Source organism: Heterodontus francisci, chromosome 12 (assembly GCF_036365525.1).
Source record: "Heterodontus francisci isolate sHetFra1 chromosome 12, sHetFra1.hap1, whole genome shotgun sequence".
Taxonomy (NCBI): domain Eukaryota; kingdom Metazoa; phylum Chordata; class Chondrichthyes; order Heterodontiformes; family Heterodontidae; genus Heterodontus; species Heterodontus francisci.
Window position 1 is genome coordinate 79,708,333 of NC_090382.1, and position 19,690 is coordinate 79,728,022.

General features: G+C 44.0%; 1 protein-coding gene across 5 annotated transcripts in view; it reads left to right on the forward strand.

Moving 5' to 3' along the window:
* LOC137375953 (cyclin-dependent kinase-like 2) overlaps positions 1–19,690 on the forward strand; it is a 197,917-nt gene that overhangs the window by 33,466 nt on the left and 144,761 nt on the right. For all 5 annotated transcript variants that reach the window (XR_010976103.1, XM_068043723.1, XM_068043724.1 and 2 more), the window contains exons 6-7: positions 14,333–14,472; positions 16,681–16,769. Coding sequence is in view for 4 of the 5 variants with exons in the window: in XM_068043723.1 (XP_067899824.1) it covers positions 14,333–14,472; positions 16,681–16,769 (229 nt within the window). In the remaining variant the exon portion in view is untranslated. The remainder of the gene's footprint in view (positions 1–14,332; positions 14,473–16,680; positions 16,770–19,690) is intronic.

The following is a 19,690-nucleotide window of genomic DNA, read 5'->3' on the forward strand; positions in this document are numbered from 1 at the left end:
CCACTAGCTGTTGTCAGCCAACAGAGAAGCATTTGTACCGAACAAATGTTTAATCTGCTTTGGACCTGATATTGATGAAGCAAGTTTGTGGTCACAATTTGGCAGTTTGATTCAAACCCAATCTGCAACTTTAAATTGTGGTTTCCTTGAGCCTGTACGTTGGCAAAGTATGCTTTTGTTTTATCTTGTTGCTTTGCGATTTCAACTGCTTTCGCTCTGACATCCTTGTTCACTGGCTTAAGCATAGTCAGTGGCATGCAAAAGTTACAACCTATCATAAGTTCAGCTGGTGTCTTTCCGGTCAGAGAGTGTGGGGTGGATCGATATGTGCAGAGTAGGATGTGAATGGATTGTTTGAATATGTTCCCCTCCAACATACTAGATTAGATTAGATTAGAGATACAGCACTGAAACAGGCCCTTCGGCCCACCGAGTCTGTGCTGACCATCAACCACCCATTTTTCTAATCCTACACTAATCCCATATTCCTACCAAACATCCCCACCTGTCCCTATACTTCCCTACCACCTACCTATACTAGTGACAATTTATAATGGTCAATTTACCTACCAACCTGCAAGTCTTTTGGCTTGTGGGAGGAAACCGGAGCACCCGGAGAAAACCCACGCAGACACAGGGAGAACTTGCAAACTCCACACAGGCAGTACCCAGAATCGAACCCGGGTCCCTGGAGCTGTGAGGCTGCAGTGCTAACCACTGCGCCACTGTGCCGCCACTAGCTTTCAGACTTTCCTTTATCACCCTGTTCAATCGTTCAATGTCATCATTCTGTTGTGGGTAGTAGTGTGAAGTCAGCTGGTGATGAATTCTGTAATTTGCTAGGAACTCCATGAACTGACTGAAACAAACTGCGGTCCATTGTCTATAGTGATAGTTCCGGCAAACCCCATTTTGTAAATAATTTGTCCAGAATGTCAATGACTGAAGTAGTTGTAATGGAACTTCTTGTAGTGATTTCCGGCCATTTGCTATGTAGATCATGAACAAGAAGCAAAAAATTTTGATTCCTAGAGGCTGCTTTTCTCCAAAAGTATCAACTTGGAGTTGTTGTCATGGTTTTGTTGGCCATGGGGTCGGTTTTAGAGGCACAGGACATGGTTTAACATATTTTTCACTGAGTGTACAAGCTACGCAGTTCCTTCTTCAATACAGCGATCTATTCCCGGCCACCAAACTGCTTCACAAGATCGTTGTTTCATCTTAACAACACCCGAATGATCTTCATGGGCAAGATGCAATACACATTGCTGTAGTGCCTTTGGGATAACTGCCCGAGTACCACGTGCAGTACAGTTATCACCAAACAACGTGAGTTTGTTACCCACTCTGTAAAATGGGATCAGTTCTTCCCCTACATCACGAGGTCACTCAGTTTTGAGATACTGGCTTACTTGCTGCAGTATGTTGTCTGCTGCTGACTGTCTCCAACACCTGCCGTATAACAAGATTCGTGGTCACACGCGAAATCATAGCGATCACGTAGTCTTTAATGTAGCAAGTTGCTTTGCTGGCGCTAACACTATCTGCGACAGTATTACGGCTAAGCATATCAGCTGCTTGGTCGCATGAACCTGCAAGGTACTCGACATCGAAGTTATACGAAGTAGACGATCTGACCACCTGTAGATGTATAGAGGTCGATGACCTGATCCTGACGTAGCTAATAATGTAGTCAATGCTTGGTGATCGATGCGAAGAATAAACTTTCTATCAAAAAGATACATGTGCCAATGTTCACATGCATAGATACAGGCTAGTGCTTCCCGCTCTCCAGTAGAATATTTACATTCAGTTTCCGACAACGGGCATGACGCATAAGCTATTGGCCATTTGCATCCATCAATGGACTGTGAGAATACAGCTCCAATTGCAGTTCCCAACGCATCTGTTGTGACATACCTTTCCGCATGTGAGCTGAAATGCGCAACCACTGGTGGAGATGCTATCTTCGTCTTTAACGTTTCAAATGCTGATTGCTTTGCAACAGTCCATTCCCACTGAGCCTCTTTAGGCAGAAGTTTCCAAAGAGACTCTGCGATCTCTGCGTAATTAGGGATGAATTTATGATAAAAATTGGTAATACCTAGAAATAATGCCAACTCTTTCACGTTAGACGGTGTTGGAAGGGCGTGAAGGGCTTTGACGTTGTCGTGTGACGTTACTCCAGCTGCTGTCACTCTGTAACCTGGAAAGTCGATCTCAGGTGCCGCAAATATGCATTTGTCCTTGTTGAGCGTCAAATTGTGTTTTAGAAGACGAGTGAGCACCGCTGATAATCGTTGATCATGTTCAGCTTTGTCCCTTCGTGGACAACAACGTCATCAAGTAGGTTGAGCGTCCCCTTCTTCTGGAATGCGCTAGGTGCTAGGAATGTCCAAAGGGCATTCTTCGATACTGAAACATACCTTCATGGGTAACCAAAGCTGTAAGATATCAGCTTTGTTCTGCTAGAGATATCTGAAGATAACTCTGTTGCATATCAAGCTTTGTGAAGACTATGGGGTCAGCAAAATAATGCTGACAGTTCTTGAATTGTAGGAAGTGGATATTTGTCTGATAGCTGACTGCCTTTAGGTCAATGCATAGTCTAAGTTCACCATTTTTTCATTGTGCAATGACTAGAAATGATATCCACGGTCATGAGTCAATTTGTTCAATGATACCGTCTGCTTCTAGTCGTTTCAGCTCCTGTGACTCTTCAGCACGGATTGCAAATGGCAACCGTCTCAAATTTTGTGAAACTGGGAGAATTGATGAGTCTTTGATCTCCCCAAATCCAGTAAATAAGGAAGGATACTGGCGCGTATAATCTGCATCATAAATCCCATTAATGTGCACTCCGGTGAGGTCTTCAAGTTTGAATCCAAGCCTATCGAAAAGGTTGATCCCCAAAAGGCTTCAGCCTTTAGCTACATAGAATGTGAACCTGTCTAAGGTGACGTTTTTGTTGCGTATTGAAACTGTGATCATCCCCGAAACTGGAATGATAGTGTCATCATAAGCTTGAAGAGGCTCTGTTGCAGGAGTGAGAGAGAATTGCGAAAAATACTGATGGTAGAGTTTCTCACTCAAAATAGATACTTTCATGCCAACATCGATAAGAAGTGACACTGAGATGCCTGCGATCTTGACTGAGCACTCCATAAAGTGACCTGGTGCTGTACATTTTGTGATGGTAAATACATGTTGTACCTCACTTTGTGAAAGAGACACCCCCACATGCCGAACCAATGAAGTCTTTTTCTTTGACAACCTGCACATCTTTGCAAAATGGTTCCACTTTAAACATGAGTTCCACTTTTTCCCCTTGAGCTGGACATGGCATTGTGACTTGATGAGCATTTTCACAATTTGGGCCCAGTTTTGAAGGTAACTGACTCTGAGGGGGCACATTTTGATGATGTTGTTGAGGTCTTCTTGTCCTTAACCCTTGCACTGAAGCTGGTTGGGCAAGCTGTGTCTGCAACCCTGAGTCTAACGGTGCATGTATGTGTAACCTCTTTGAATCTAACATGGCAGATTCGATCTGCATTGCCAAGGTTATGGCTTTTTCCAAGGTTAAATCATCATTCTCAATGAGGAGACATTCCCTAATTTGTGGAATTGAAATCTTTTCAATTAATTGGTCACAAATTAGTTTGTTGGTTAGTGTGCCAAACTTACATGTAGCTATCAATTGCTGCAATGCTTTACGTAGGTTCCTACGCTTTCCGCGGTCTGGCTGGGTAATGTCTGCCGACTCCACCCAACTCCTGACTAGCATGTTGGCTCGAGGTCGACCTCGCTGCCCACTTTTTTCAATCCAGTGCCCAATGACCCCTTTTTTAAAAATTCTCTCACGTGATCCTGGACCATTGCCTGGCACCGTGACTTGGAACCCGATCACTGGACCTGGATGCTTTGTTGAAGATCACCATACTACTGTGGTGCAGCCTGAATGCCTCCACAGCTGACTCACCGACTTTCTGTGTCTTCTTCGGCTACTGAGCAGCTCTGAAGCTCATTGCAGTCCCCCAATGAGATCTGCTGTTCTCTTGGCACTACTTCACGAGGTAAGATGTTCTCAGTACTTTCTGGCCATTTTAACTGGTGCCACCATATAGTGTTTTGTTGTTGTTATAGTAGTAGAGTAGTTAGGGCATTCTTGATAAAGTCTCGGAGTCTATATAAGGTCGACTAATAACTCTATTATTTACACATCTCTATTTACACTCTCCTCAAGCCTCTCTAGCTAGCATCCTTTGTGCTGCTACTCTCTTCTTCCAAAGCCTATTACCATGTGACTGTTAGATCATCATCACCACTGTGGGAGAGGTTGCTATCACTGTTCCCAACATTAACCCTGGCTGTTTTTATGAAGTTGGGGCTGAGATCCATTGCTGGGGCTGGGCTTTTCTTTGTGTTTAGCTGAGCAGTACCTGGGAGTCCTTGATTGATGTTGATACTGGGTGCCTGAAATGAAAAGTGCTTCATTCTGCAGCACTAACTTTTGTTACATTGAGCATAAAAAAGTAGAGAAGATAAAACATGAAAAAAACAGTAGCTGGTAATTTCACTTATCTGTCCTGCTTACCATATTCTGACTATAGTCAATAATGCCAATACACGAACCAAGGATAAATTGTTTTACCTTGCAAAGCTAAAATTACAAAGGAATATTACTGGAAAATCCAGCCCAACAAATCTGTACCCCTGACCAGCAGCAGAAATATGTAATATGATATCAAGCCATGAATTCAGGAAAGGTCCAGGTTTGATCCCTGGTCTGTGCTCATTTAGTTGTTCTTCGGCATTTTGCTTTTATTTGTTTTCAGAATGTGGTTGGTGCCAGCACTGCTACATTTATTATTTATTCCATGTTCCCCTGCAGAAAGAAAGAATGCACGTATACAGTGCCTTTTATGAACTCAGGACATCCCAAAGTGCTTAACAGCCAATGAAGTACTTTTTGAAGTGCAGTCACTGTTGTAATGTAGGAAACATGACAACGAATTTGCCCATAGAAAGGTCCCAGAAACAATAATGAGATAATGGCCAGATAACCTGTTTGAGTGATGCTGATTGAGGGCTGAATATTTTCTAGGACACTGAGGAGAGCTCTTCTGCTCTTCTTCAAAATAGTGCCAAGGGTAGATGAGGCCTTGTCCAAAAGACAGCACCCATGACAGGGCAGCACTCCCTCAGTTGATCTTCTACTTTAACCAAGGCACTCCTTGTGGTGATGCTGATCCCACAATAGGCAGTCAGGCTGCTATAATTGTTGTCAGAATCATTGCTGAGGAGGAGAAATTAAAAAGGCCATTGTTCCCCCTCAAGATTACCACTCAGCTACCCCTGCCGGGAATTGGGGATAGCTGCAATGTCTGCTGCAATCATATAGACTGTCTGCACTCACTGTGGCCATGAAGAATGGCTTCTTGGGCAAAGTGCCAGTCTGTGCATGAATTGTACACTTGCAGGATAGGACAGGAGACTGAGGTGGGGTTTAAAACACATAGAGCGGATTTTGCTCTCAACTGCAAACAAATGTACTTATCCATAAACTTTCTAAGGTGCTTTGCAAAGTGTTCAGGACGGGTTGAAAGGGGTGTGGGTGGTTCCCACTGTTGACCTCCAAACTGACCACAATCTTGTTTTAGAAAATGATGTTAGTACCTGAGTGTTTTTTAGGGTCAAATAAACAGACAAATGATAGATATTCTTGTAAGTTTAAAAAATACTATTTAGTTTTACACAATTTTCGAAATGCTCGCAACCTCACCCACGCACACATTCAGTCACGCGTCATTACACAAGAATAGATAGAAAAAGGGTAAGCGGTTTAAAGTTCAAAGTGAGGTAGGCATTCATGTTTTACAGTAAACCTGTTGAATTTTCTCAGGAGGACAGTCTCTTTTAAAGGTACAGGCCTGGATGTTTGTAGTCTTGAACTTGTTGACGTGTTGTAGATTTTCTGGTGGTTAAAACTTCAACTTTGAGGTGGTGGTCACTTTAAGTTCTCTGCTGCAGCAAGTTGAAGTGTCGAATTAGCAGCAGGGCTTCTTTTTTACTTGGCTGGATCTCTTTCACAGCTGCTGGCTAAACTGCTTTCTGAAGGTGTTGGCTTGTTCTCTGTATCTCTGTCTCTCTCCAGAGAGCTACCTTATGAAGTAAAAATCCCTGTCATTGGAGATTCTGTTAGGCGACGCACGACCCTCTCCCCTGTTGTGACCACACAATGGGCCAGGATATGATAACCATGGCTATTGATTAATATTTGAATGGGTATTATTCTCTTAGGATGTTGCTACTTCAAACCCATTCATCCTGGTTTTGGCTGTGAGTCAGATGTCTCCAGCATTCTTTGTTAATCTATTCATGTCAATAGGACTCATTAATATGCATTAATATCTTCCTTTCAATTTCAAAGGGGTTCTCCCCAGAGCTATTTCAGACAAGGTTAATGAATTCCATCTTGGCAGACAAGTTTGTTTATTTTCAGTACAGGACGGATCATGCGACCGCTACTCGATTTTGACTGTTGTATAAGTGTCCATGTTCTTATGGTTTTGTTTAGCAGTTGACTTTTTAAATTCATAATTCTTCCATTTCATTGTTTATTTCATCACGGCTCTTTCCGTACATGACAAAAGGATCTAACTGTTAATTAGCGAGACTAAAAGCACAGCATTCACTATAGAGCATCTGGATCTGTGGGAACAGGGCAAGCAACTATGTAACTCCTTAACCAATCAGATTGAAGAATTGTTAAAGAGCAGTCCAGAGTCTGAACTAGGAAGTGTAAGTTAGAATATTAAATTTGATGGCAGGTCAGCTACAGAAAGAAAAATAAAGAAAGGGAAAGCAAGATTGGATGAAAAGAGGGGTTAAAAAGTATTAACATTTCTTTATCTTTTAAAATCTCTAGCAATAATTAAAATCTGAAGGAATGAGACTCAACACTTCTAAAGAATAATTTTCAGTGCCAGTGAGGTGATTTGGCAGTAATAAAGTCTTACCACACTGTTAAAAGGGCATTTACACTAGTATGGCTAAGAACTAACTTTTTCTGGCGAGTTTACTTCGTATCTATGAGGCAAGCACAGAATTTCACACTGTTAAATGTATTTGGTGGGGAGCCAGATGGTGAGATGCCATTTTCGGGATACTTTTGAAGGAATGTGGCATCTTGGACAGGAACTTCCAGATTTCCCTTTTAACTGTGCATTTACGATGACTATATGTTGTTGGCTGACTTCTCCATAAATAGTGGTGAGCACTGTTAACCACACCATTATTTCCACAGCAAAATCTGGTCCATGAACTACAAATCCAAATGAATATAAAGATAGTGTAACAGAAACCCCATATGCCACATGGAAATATTAATTTCATCTTATGGAACTTTGCCCGAGACTTTTACCGGACATTATTACAAATAATTTTTAAAAAGCAGAACAGAGCAGCTAAAGATGGCCACGAATTTGTACATGAAAAGCCAAAGGCCAACTGGAGACAAAGGTGATTACCCAGTCTAGCTAGAAGAATAGGGTGCTCTCTGATTAAATTACCTAGAATGGTTTTGTCAATGTTGATCATCAAAAGCCATCGACAACCATTGACTTTGAAAGAGCCAAACCCCCCACCACCACCGCTCCCACCCCTACCACCCCTACCAAGTATGTCTGAACAGCCTTGCATTTCAAAGATCATTCAAACAAAGAGGAACAGGAGCAAGTGCTCACTGAGTTGGTAAATTAAATCACTTTGTTTAAAAGAAAAACCCTGTTGCAGTCAAACCAGAGAAGGGGCGAAAGGGGAGCCTGAGACCCCTTCCTCACCTGGTCGTAACAGATGTTTGGAGGCTCTAGGACAGCATTATACCCACAGACAAATGAGAAATTAGAAGTGGGAAATCAAATTGATCCCAATCAAAAAAAAAAACTTATATACAGGTTTCTTGTGGTTTGTTTTGCTAGAATACTAACAGGTCCACATCTGAAGCCAGTACCTTCCCAAGCCAGGGTGAAATAACTTGGGATAAGTTAAAGACCCAATCTATGGAAGAGTTGAGGAATGTAGCTGGGCAGTGTGCGATTACTTTCCGTGCCAAAGCTAAGAAATCCGAAATCCTAAGACTTGTGGCCAACCATTTTTCACTCAGACCTGAAGAGTCAGAGGCAGGGTTGGAATTAGACTGAGACAGGGTAATGTTTGCAAAAATACAGTTAGAGCAGAGGACACTTGAATTGGAAGACAGGGAAAAAGAGAGAGAGAGAGAGAAGAGAAAAAAAGAGAGACAGGAGAAAGAAAGAGAAAGAATTTTCCAGAAGAAGCAGGAGGAAAGGGAGTTACGGCGGCTTGATTTAGAAAGGGGGAGACAGGGTAACCCAAATGAAAGCATGGCCAATATGGAGACTGCACTTAACTCAGGACTGTGTGCTGAGCTCTTAAAGTTCTCCTAATTGATCCCAAGGTTCAATGAGGGAGATGTGGAAGTATTTTTTGTAACCTTTGAAAAGCTTGCTAGACAGTTGAAATAGCTGGCTGAGACCTGGACCCTCCCGCTACAAAGCAAGCTAACAGGAAAAGCCCATGAGGTTTATTCCCTGTTGCCAGATGAAAGTTCATTAAATTATGAACTGACTAAAAATGCTATCCTTGGGGCATTTGAGCTAGTACCAGAAGCAGACTGCCAGAAATTCCAAACCTCCCGAAACAAGCTGATCAAACTTACCTGGAGTTTGAGAGAAGTAAGCAGCTGGCTTTTGACCAGTGGTTAAGGACCCTGAAAGTACAGCCCACGTCTGAAAACTTCAGAGGGGTGATTCTACTTGAGGAATTTAAAAACTTTCTCCCTCTTTCTATAAAGACCCATGTGGAGGAACAAAAAGTGCACAGAGCGAGGCAAGTGCAGTTCTGGCTGATGAGTTCGCTCTCATATACAAGTCCAAACCCCAGGGGAAAACCTTTCCTAGTCACCCCCACAACTCTGAAAAGGAAAAGTGGTGGGAGGGCAATAGGAGCCCAAACAGTCCTGGGAGAGAAAGAAAAGCCTACACACAAGGGGCCCTCCCAAACCAAAAAGAATAGTGCTGAAAGCAGGAGTGAGACCCGGAGACCTGTGTGTTTCTATTGTAACAAGGCAGGTCACCTCAGAGCTGACTGCTGGAAACTACGGGGAAAGCCTGTAGGGTAAATCAGGGCACACCCGCCCAGTGCAGGAGAAGGATCCCTGATGGAAAGCACAGCAGTGCATGCTGTGGCTTTAACTGCAACAGCAGTAAGACCTAGGAAAAATACTGCTGTGAATGCAGGAAAATTTAACGAGATCCCTGAAGGTTATCAGGATTTTGTGTCCAAAGGGAGAGTAACCCCATATCCCTCGAGTGGGGCAAGCAAGCCCATCGTCATGCTCAGGGATACAGGGGCCACCAGATCCCTTTTGCTGGGAAAAGGCATGACTTTTCCCCCAGAGAGTACAGTGAATGTGAGGATGGTAGTGAATGGTATTGGAGGGTAGTGTATGCCCATCCCTTTACATCGGGTGCACTTGGGGTGCCACCTAGTTTCGGGACCGGTAACCTTAGGAATTGTCTCTAGTTTGCCTGTGGAAGGGGTTGACCTGCTCCTAGGTAATGATCTGGTGGGGGCGAAGGTGGTAGCTTCCCCAGCAGTGGTAGAGAGACCGAAGGAGGTCAGAAAGACAGGGCAGTGGTTGGAGACAGTCCCCTGCAGTTCCCCTGATTGTGTAGTGACTCGGGCCATGGCAAACCAGCTACCTCAGAGGAGACTGCATTGGCACTGGAGGTAGATGACCATGTTGGCTGGTTGTCTGAAACTTTCTTTGGGAAGTTAAAGGACCCAGGGAATGGGTTAAATAAATCTTCCCTAGTTAAGGCTCAGCAAGCCGACCCAGTATTAAGGAAGTTAGCACAGGCTGCCCGAACTGAAATTGAAGCAGAGGGAGTCCATGATTGCTACTATGTAAAGAATGAGGTGCTGATGAGGAAGTGGAGTTCTCCTAACAGACCTGAGGGCAGAGTGGACAGTAGCTCATCAGTAAGTGGTGCCACTGAGGTACCATGGAGAAATATTAAGAATGGCCCATGAGTTTACAATGGCTGTACGTGCCGGTGTATGAAAAAACAAAGCCCGCATAAGACAGCAGTTTGACTGGCCAAGACTCCACAAAGATGTAGTGGAGTACTGCAAAACTTGCCACATGTGCCAGATTGATTTAGATTTTTTTTTAGATTTAGAGATACAGCACTGAAACAGGCCCTTCAGCCCACCGAGTCTGTGCTGACCATTAACCACCCATTTATACTAATCCCATATTCCTACCACATCCTCACCTGTCCCTATATTCCCCTACCACCTACCTATACTAGGGGCAATTTATAATGGCCAATTTACCTATCAACCTGCAAGTCTTTTGGCTGTGGGAGGAAACCGGAGCACCCGGAGGAAACCCACGGAGACACAGGGAGAACTTGCAAACTCCACACAGACAGTACCCAGAATTGAACCCGGGTCGCTGGAGCTGTGAGGCTGCGGTGCTAACCACTGCGCCACTGTGCCGCCCGATTGAGGGGAGTAAAATCTGCACCCCTAATTCCTGTACCGGCTTTTGGGAAACCCTCCAGCAGAGGGCTGAGAAATTGTGAGGGACCCCTGCCGAGAACAAAAGGGGACAGACAGGCACAGGTCTGGCAGAGAGTTAGGGAGGAAGGGGATGAAAAGGACCAGAAGGACAGGTTAAAGGAGGGCTGGGAGGATTCCCAAATGAAACCCCCCACTGTCCAGTTAGCCAATCCCAAAATGTTGGAAAAATTAGACCCCACATCCTCCTACATAAATGCGGGCAAAAGGAGCACCCTACCATGGCTACTAACAGCATTCACAGAAACTTGCAGGGAAAGGGAAGGTCTCCAAAAGGGCAGAGAAACAGTGAGGATGATGCCTCACCTGGTCGAAGTGCTGAAGGCAAGTGCAGTGGAATCTGGACAGATACCTATGGGCAGGAATGTCTCAAAGGACATGAGGGAGATTAGCAAAGGGACCTTCCCCACAGTCGGGAGAAAACATAAACAAAAATGCCCTAAAGTGAGCAGCACGTGGATGACTCACCAGGGGCTCAAAACCAATTTATCACCCGATACCACCATAGGGAGAGAAATTAGCAAGGTACTGGAACCTGAAGGGTCAGAACCACATGTTGCAGAAACAGCAGCTAAGGAGTTAAAGCTTGTGCACAAAGTAGAACCTACCCTAGATAATAATGGAAATGTGCAGACACCAAGCTCCCCCAGCGACCACATGTTTATTGGGATGCCCATTCCCAGCTTATTACAAACTAAACCTAAAGAAACATTAAACCCATTGGACAACCCCTAACCATCTCAGACCAACCTTAAGGGAAAAGGGCAGTTTAAATCAGCACTGCTGCTGCAGAGAAAAAACAACTGCAACGACTTTTGTAAGATTTCTGAATGGATGAGAGTGAATGAGAGAATTGCAGTTGTGTTTTCCTGTGATTTCTCTTTTTAACTTCTCACGAAATGCTCCCCATTATCGCATTTCATTTGGTGTGGTATGGAGGTGTAACGGAAACTCCACATGCCACATGGAAACATGAGATAGTCTTAGTGTAAAAGGCTTAGAGGGGGCAGAATTCTTAAAAATGCATACAGGAGAGCTTTTTGAGCCAGTATGTAGAAAATTCTACAAGAGAAGGGGCAGTACTGCACCTAATCCTAGGGAGTGAAGCTGGACAAGTGGTAGAAGTGTCAGTGGGGGAGCATTTCGGGGATAGTGACCATAAGACTTGCAGGTGATAGGTAAATTGGCCATTGTAAATTGCCCCTAGTGTAGGTAGGTGGTAGGGAATATGGGATTACTGCAGGGTTAGTATAAATGGGTGGTTGTTGGTCGGCACAGACTTGGTGGGCCGAAGGGCCTGTTTCAGTGCTGTATCTCTTACAAAAAAAAATTAAATTCGTCTTATGGAACTTTGCCCGAGACTTTTACTGGACATTATTACAAATACAAAGTGATTCCTGATAACGCAGCAGCCCACTGACGTCATCAGAGTGTGCCAAGCTGCGCACATACTCAGCTACATCATGCCAGGACTAAGTGGCGCATGTGCGGGATTACGTCATTGTGTATCCGCGCATGCGCGATAAAGCGTCATCGGGTATCCAGCCCCCCACTCGGCTGGAGGAAGCAGCTGAATGAGAGACTTTGAGGCTGGAGCTCGATCCCCATCACTCGCTCCTGCCCCACTAGCCGCTCTCCCCCCTCGGCAATTTGCTCCAGGCCTTGACGCTTCCTCCTCTTGGCTGCTCGCTCCAGACCTCGCTGCTCCCCTTCCACTTCCCTGGCCGATTGTTCCTCGCTTCGCGCCACCCTGCTCTCCGGCCACTCGCTCCCACTTCCCCCCACACCTCCCGACCACTAACTCTAGGCCACGGCACTTCCCGCCTCTCGGTCACTTGCTCCTACGTCGCCCCTTGCGGCCTGCGTTGCTTCTTCGGGCAGCGCGTGGTGACTGATCAAACATAGGAGCGAGTGGCCGAGAGGAGGGAAGTGGTGCGGTGCAATCTATAACTAGCAGCTGGAGGCAGCGGTGGGGGGGGGGGCGACCGAGGATTGACCGACCGACCGGAGAGTGGGGTGGCGCGAGCGGGTATCAATCGACCAGGGAAGTGGGGGGGGGGAGTGGCGAGATCTGGAGCTCGCGGTTGAGGTGGGGAAGCGGAAGCGGCTGGAAGGGAGAAGGGGGAGAAAGCAACTTGCCGGTGGGGGGGTTGGGGGGGGTGTGGGCGGAGAGCGGCCAGTGGAGCGGGAGCCAGTAGCTGAGTTTGGCTGAAATCAGTGCTGGTCAGTCATATAAATGAATCACGATAACGAATTGGCAGCACATTTTATTCTCTGCCCGATTTTCTTTTCCATCAATCGGATGCCAATTCACTGAATTTCCATTGGAAGATAATCATAAAATTCCTTTTGTATTTCATAGGATTACTGGAATATTAAATGGATCTGAGGATTACAGTTAATATCCTATAACTACATAGCATATTACTGGACTTGCATTCAACTTAATGTAAGGTTAGTTTGCTAGAACGATCTAACCATAAGCATTTCCTGTGATAAATTGAGCAGCACCATCTTTAATTCTGGCAGCTGCCTGAATGTCGCAGACACTGATGTTCCAGTTGAAGAGCCTGCATTTGTGCATGTGCAAGTACTGTGCCACCTAGTGGTTGCATTGTCAGCAAACGCAGCCTTACAAATAATTTTTAAAGAACAGAACAGCTAAAGATGGCCACGCATGAATTTGCAAATGAAAAGCTAAAGGCTGACTGGAGGCAGAGGTGATTACCCAGTCAAGCTCAAACAACAGGGTGCTCTCTGATTAAATTACCTAGAATGGTTTTGTCAATGTTGATCATCAAAAGCCATCGACAACCATTGAGTTTGAAAGAGCCAAACCCCCACCTACCAAGTATTTCTGAACAGTCTTGCACTTCAAAGATCATTCCAGAAGGTGCTGTTTCAAACAAAGAGGTGGCCACATGACGTGACTGCCTGTGTAACTCTGAGAGTTTTTGAATTGTGCCTCAGAAAGTGAGTAACTGAGATCTAGCAAGAATGTCTCTCTCCCTCTCTCCAGCAAAGATCCAGAGAAGTCTCAGCTGCAAACCTACAGATCTTCACAGTCAACAACACAGAGGACATGGATAAAGCCGCTCTTCTGCCTTCCGGAACCAGAGAAGCAAGCCCAAATTGCGCACATGGCCCAGTTCAACTAAAGACACTGAGACTCAGTATTTAAATTCCATTTTTATTAAGGACTCCATTCCAACCTCCCAACTCTGTTTCCTTCTGTAATCTATTTTTGTGTGTGTGTGTGTGTGCCTCTTGTGAATGTGAGCGTGGATGCGTCATGTATTTTAGTAATTTTAACCAGTTTAGAGTGATAAGGTCAATAAACTCACATCTTCCTTGATTAAGCTCAAGAAAACCTGACTGATTGGTTCATTTGCAATTATATATTAGAGGAACGGGAGCAAGTGCTCACTGAGGTGGTAAGTTCAATCACTGTGTTAAAAAAAAGGATAAACCCTGTTATGGTCAAACCAGAGAAGGGGCGAAAGGGAAGCCTGAGACCCCTTCCTTACCTGGTCGAAACTTTAGCATTATAATCTTTAAGCTATATGGTAATTCAGATAAATATAGGTCTGTTTAAGGATTTTTACGGTACTACTTGTTGCAGTCAACTAGCTGCATTGTTTTAATTTGCACTGTTTGTTTTGAACAGGAAATTTAACACCACGTCTCAAGGCTCTTTTTAGCAAAAATCCTACGTTTGCCGGGGTATGTCTACCAGACATCCAAAGACCTGAATCACCAGAAAAGAGACTGTTAAGATGTAATCCTTTGTTGACACTGCTGGTAAAGGTAAAGTATTTGAGGGGGAGACAATTATTAATCAGTTATCAGAGGCATGTGTTCTGTGATTATTCAATTTTCTTAAAAAGGGAATTTAACTCTACCGAATGTCACCTAATTATTAAAAGGAAGATAACTGTGTGCACTTACTGGTTTTCCTCAGTCAGCCATTGTTACTGCTTTGAGACTGCTGAATACAGTCAATGTGGATCCAGTTATTTTCTGTCGAATTACCCTCCCCAATATAGCATCATGACATTCTATTCAAATGACATCATCAGCAGGAATTGTGAGCTATGAGAGAAATATCTTTTTCATTGTGTCACTGGGGGGGGGGGGGAAGAAAAAACACTAGGACTAAAATTTTACTACATTTCCAGCACACTTTCACTTCCCACTGCAATTCTGGCAGGAGTGCAATCGAAGGGTTACAAACTGGATCATAGCCGAGACCTCTGAAGATGGTCATAATTTTTTTCATAAAGGTATTATCAAACCCCTTACAAATCTTTTTTTGTGCGGCAGGGGTGGGTGGGGAGGGGTGTAATCAACTCCACTCTGGAGAGTGGCAGGCTGCAGACATACCACCTGGTATGGGTTGGCAGGTGCCCAAAATGTGTCCCTAGTGTTACAGGTGCATTCCATGAATATTTAAATGACAGAACCTTCCAGTGCTACTACACAGGGATGTGATTCTAGCATGAAAGCCTAAGCATTTTCAGGATCACTATGTCTGGGAGGAGATACTGAGCTCCACAAGTATGATAGAGCGAAATTAACAGTCATACAGATGCATGTGCTAACTTTGCATTGTCTCTGGATGAGCTGAGTGTATTCGTTCCAGTTAAGAGCAGCTCTTTTGTGGGGTGAAGTGGTAATCTTTGTCTTCTGGAGCATAGTAGTCTTTCAAAATCAACTTTACATGCCAGGGACAGAATACAGAATTGTGACAACTGTTTGAAACATCCTATACACCTGATGATCTGTAAGACATAGACACTGACATTCTTGCAGTCATAATCCCAGACATCCTCTTGCTCATGCCCTCACAAACAGACTCTCATTCATACTCACATACTTGTACTCACAATTACGTGCATACTCATAATTACATTCACACTGACAGCGGCATACTTGCGCACATTCCAAAGTCACATTTGCATTCATTCTCATATGCAATCATACTGACAATCATATACACTGCCCTCATAATCATATATTCAGGTGGATATAAAAGATCCTATGACACTATTTGTAGAGCAGGGAGTTTTTGATCTGGCCAACAATTATATCTTAACCAATGCCACTAATAGCAGAATAACTGTTTATTCATCTCATTGTTGTTTTGGGGCTCTTGCTGTGTACAAATTTGCTATGACATAAATAACAATAGTGAATGCGGTTCACAATATTTCATTTTATGGATAGCGTTTTGGAGTGTTTTTGAGAGACATAAAAGAAAGAAAGAAAACATGCATTTATATAGCACCTTTCACAACCTAAGGATGTACCAAAATGGCTTTAGAGCCAATGGAGTACCTTTTAAGCATGGTTACTGTTGTAATGTAGGAACTGCAGAACCAATTTGTGCACACCAAGTTCCCAAAAACAGCAAGGTGACGATGGCCAGATAATTTTTTTCTGTGATGTTGATTGAGGAATAAATATTGGCCACGATACCAGGGATAATTCTGCTGCTGTTGTTCAAAATAGTGCCAGGGGATCTTTTACGTCCACTTTTTGGGAGCAGACGGATTTAACAACTCATCTGAGAGATAGCACCTCTGACAGTTCAGCACTCGCTTAGTACTCCACTACAGCATCAGCCTAGGTTGTTGTGCTCAAGTCTCTGGAGTGGGACTTGAACTTACAACCTTCTATCTGAGAGGCAAGAGCCCGACCAAATGAACCATGGCTAGACCTAATGAGATGCTATATGAATCTAAGAACTTTCTTCACTCTTGTACAGTGAAATTCCCTTTCCAATGTGAGACACAATGGTGAGGTACCTTCTTCAAAATGAATTCTGTTCATGAGTCCTGATTGAAAGTCCTGAACTCCTGGAAAGTCAGCTATAGCTGCTTTTGAAAGCCAGGCTAATTTACCCTCTGTGTGATCTGATTGTTGAAATTGGCACCTTTGGTTACTCAATAACTGAGACATTTACAGGTTTTGCTTGACAGAGGTATTGATTGGAAATTTACGATATTTTCACAGAAATGCTTACAGATGGACCCAGACAAGAGATCATCATGCACGGAGCTGCTGAAACATGAATATTTCACAGCAGATGGATTCTCAGAGAAGTGAGGAAATTTAATTCCAGAGGAATACTATTTTACTGGATATTTATAACATTGCCACTTATTTTTCTCCTAATTGATTAAATAGAGATTTACACATTAATGGGAGTGTAGCACCATAATATATAATTGATTCTAATTTTTTAAAATGATGATTGCATTGGATTCCTTTATTCTCTGCATAGTTACAGTGAGAGGACTCCTCTTTCCAGACCTTCCTAGTTCCTTGCGCTACAAGTTTGATTAGGAAAGTGGCTGGAAGGAAAATAATGCACAGACAGTAACACATGAATAGTGACAACAACTTGAGTCTGTTCTGGTGGTTCTCCTCACATCTCAGCTTTACTGATGAAATGAGAGGTAATGAATCAAAGCTGGGTGCCCTTCCACAGGAGGAAGGAAAAATTGGAAGACTTGTCACCTAAAACCCGACCGGTTCAGTAATGTCTTTCAAGGAAGGAAGCCTATCACCTTTATCCCTTTTGTCTTGCATGTTATTCCAGACCCATATTATCTAGTTGACTCTAAATGCCCTATGAAATGGCTGGCAAACCACTCAGTTGTAAACAATTGGGTTGGCATCCTTCCATCTAGAAAGATGAAGTACATGCAGCAAACAATCCATTTAGGTGGGGTGTCTTCTTTTGGTGCACCTTTGCTGATGCTGTGAAGGCCAATCCTTGAGAGGTTCTGCGACAAGGGCTGCACGTGACGCTGCCAAGTGACGCTGTGAGTTGTTTTTGATGTTGGCGCCTGTTGCCAAGCTGCTGTTGCAACTGGTTGTCATAGTAGTGCACACCAGTCTACAGGATGTGTCGCTATTTCTCTCTTTGTCCAGCTAGTGACTCCAAGGTGCGATGTTCGACATTTAGGGCCTTCATGTCACGCTTACAAGCATCCTTGAAGCCAAGCTTTGGGCGCCCCACTGGTTATCTGGCCCCGGCTACCTCACCATACAGAAGGTCCTTAGGCATGGGACTGTCTTCTATCCTGCTCATATGTCTGATCTGCCAAAGCTGCCTCTATTTGATTAGTGCCAACACACTTGGGAGCTCTGCCTTTAAGAAGGCTGCCACATTTGTGATTTTGTCCTGCCAGGATATACCCATAATGTGTCGCAGACAACAGAGTTGGAAATTATTGAGCTTTTCCTGGTAGCTGTAAGTCGCCCATGTTTCACAGCCATACAGCAAGGTGCTGAGAACACAGGCCTTGTAAACCATCAGCTTGGTCCTAAGTGTCAGCTTGGTGTTATCCCATGTGCGTTTTGCAAATCGGCCAAAGGTGGTAGCTGCTTTCCCTATGCATGTATCAAGCTCCACACCAAGGGACAAATTGTCTGTCACCGTGGACCCAAAGTAGCAAAATTTGATAACCACTTCCAGTGGGGCATTATTTAGTGTGATCAGGGGTGGAGATGCAAAACCTTGTCCCATGACCACAATTGTCTTGACACTTATAGTCAAGGAGAACAAGTTACAGACATGGCAGAGACAGTCCATGAGTCTTTGTAGCTGAGTTTCCAGGTGAATGACTGGCGCAGCATCATCAATGTAGACAAGTTCTCTGATCAGAACGTGATGGTGGAAACAATCACTACTATGTTAATTAATTATAATGTTAATTCTATATCTAACACCAATGACTTGTTCCCGGGATGGCGGGACTGTCCTATGAAGAGAGACTGGGGAAACTGGGCCTGTATTCTCCAGAGTTTCGAAGAATGAGAGCTGATCTCATTGAAACCTACAAAATACTTAAAGGGATAGACAGGGTAGATGCAGGTAAGATGTTTACCCTGGTTGGGGAGTCTAGAACGAGGGGACATCATTTCAAAATAAGTGGGAAGCCACTTAGGACCGAGAGGAGGAGAAATTTGTTTACTCAGAGGGTTGTGAATCTTTGGAATTCTCTACCCCAGAGGGCTGTGGAGTCTTAGTCATTGAGTATGTTTAAAGCAGAGATTGACCGATTTCTAAATACCAATGACATAAAGAGATATGGAGACAGTGTGGGAAAAAGGCATTGAAGTGGATGATCAGCCCTGATCATATTGAATGGCGGAGCAGCCTCGATGGGCTGAACAGCCTACTCCTGCTCCTATGTTCCATCACCACAAGGACAGCTTTGGTTCATGGCATCTGGAGATGGGCAATAAGTGCCTGCATCAACCAGATTCCAAGAGCAAGCAAACAAAAGGCTTACTCTCTGACATGACTTCTCAAAGTCCAATGGCAGAGTTGTGATAGCAGCTTATTTGCCTATTGTCTCTGTCTGGTACTAGCACATGAGTGCCACAGATTAAAATGGTGTTTTATCACAATGGTGATAGAAGTTACCTTTTAGTGTCAGGGTCAGTGCAGAGAGCTTTAGACTCCTGGGCATTGGGACTGGTTCCGGGGAGTGGGATCTGTGCATGCCAGACAGGTTGCAACTCAACAGGGATGGGAGGTCTGCTAGTGCTGTTGGGGAGGATTTAACTTGGCAGGGGGGTTTGGCACCTGAGTGTAGATTCAGAAGGGAGTGAAGCAAAGTTGGAAACTGAAGGCAGAAAATCAGTAAGCGAGTGTGGAAGGCAAAAGAAACAAAGGCTGGAAAATAGACAAGAAAGGAGTCGTTCAGTGACTAATGGTGTATATTTCAATCCAAAGAGTTTAGTAGATAAGGCAGATGAGCTGAGGGCACAAATAGAACATGGAAGTATGCTATCATAACTATTACTGAAACATGGCTTAAGGAAGGGCAGGAATGGCAGCTCAACCTTCCTGGTTACAAGGTTTTCAGATGGGATGGAGAGGGGGGGTAAAAAGGAGGGAGAGTCGCAATATTAGTTAAAGAAACAATCACAGCTGTGAGGAGGAATGATATGCTAGAAGGAGCATCAAATGAGGCCTTATTTGTTGAACTGAAGAACAGAAAAGAGG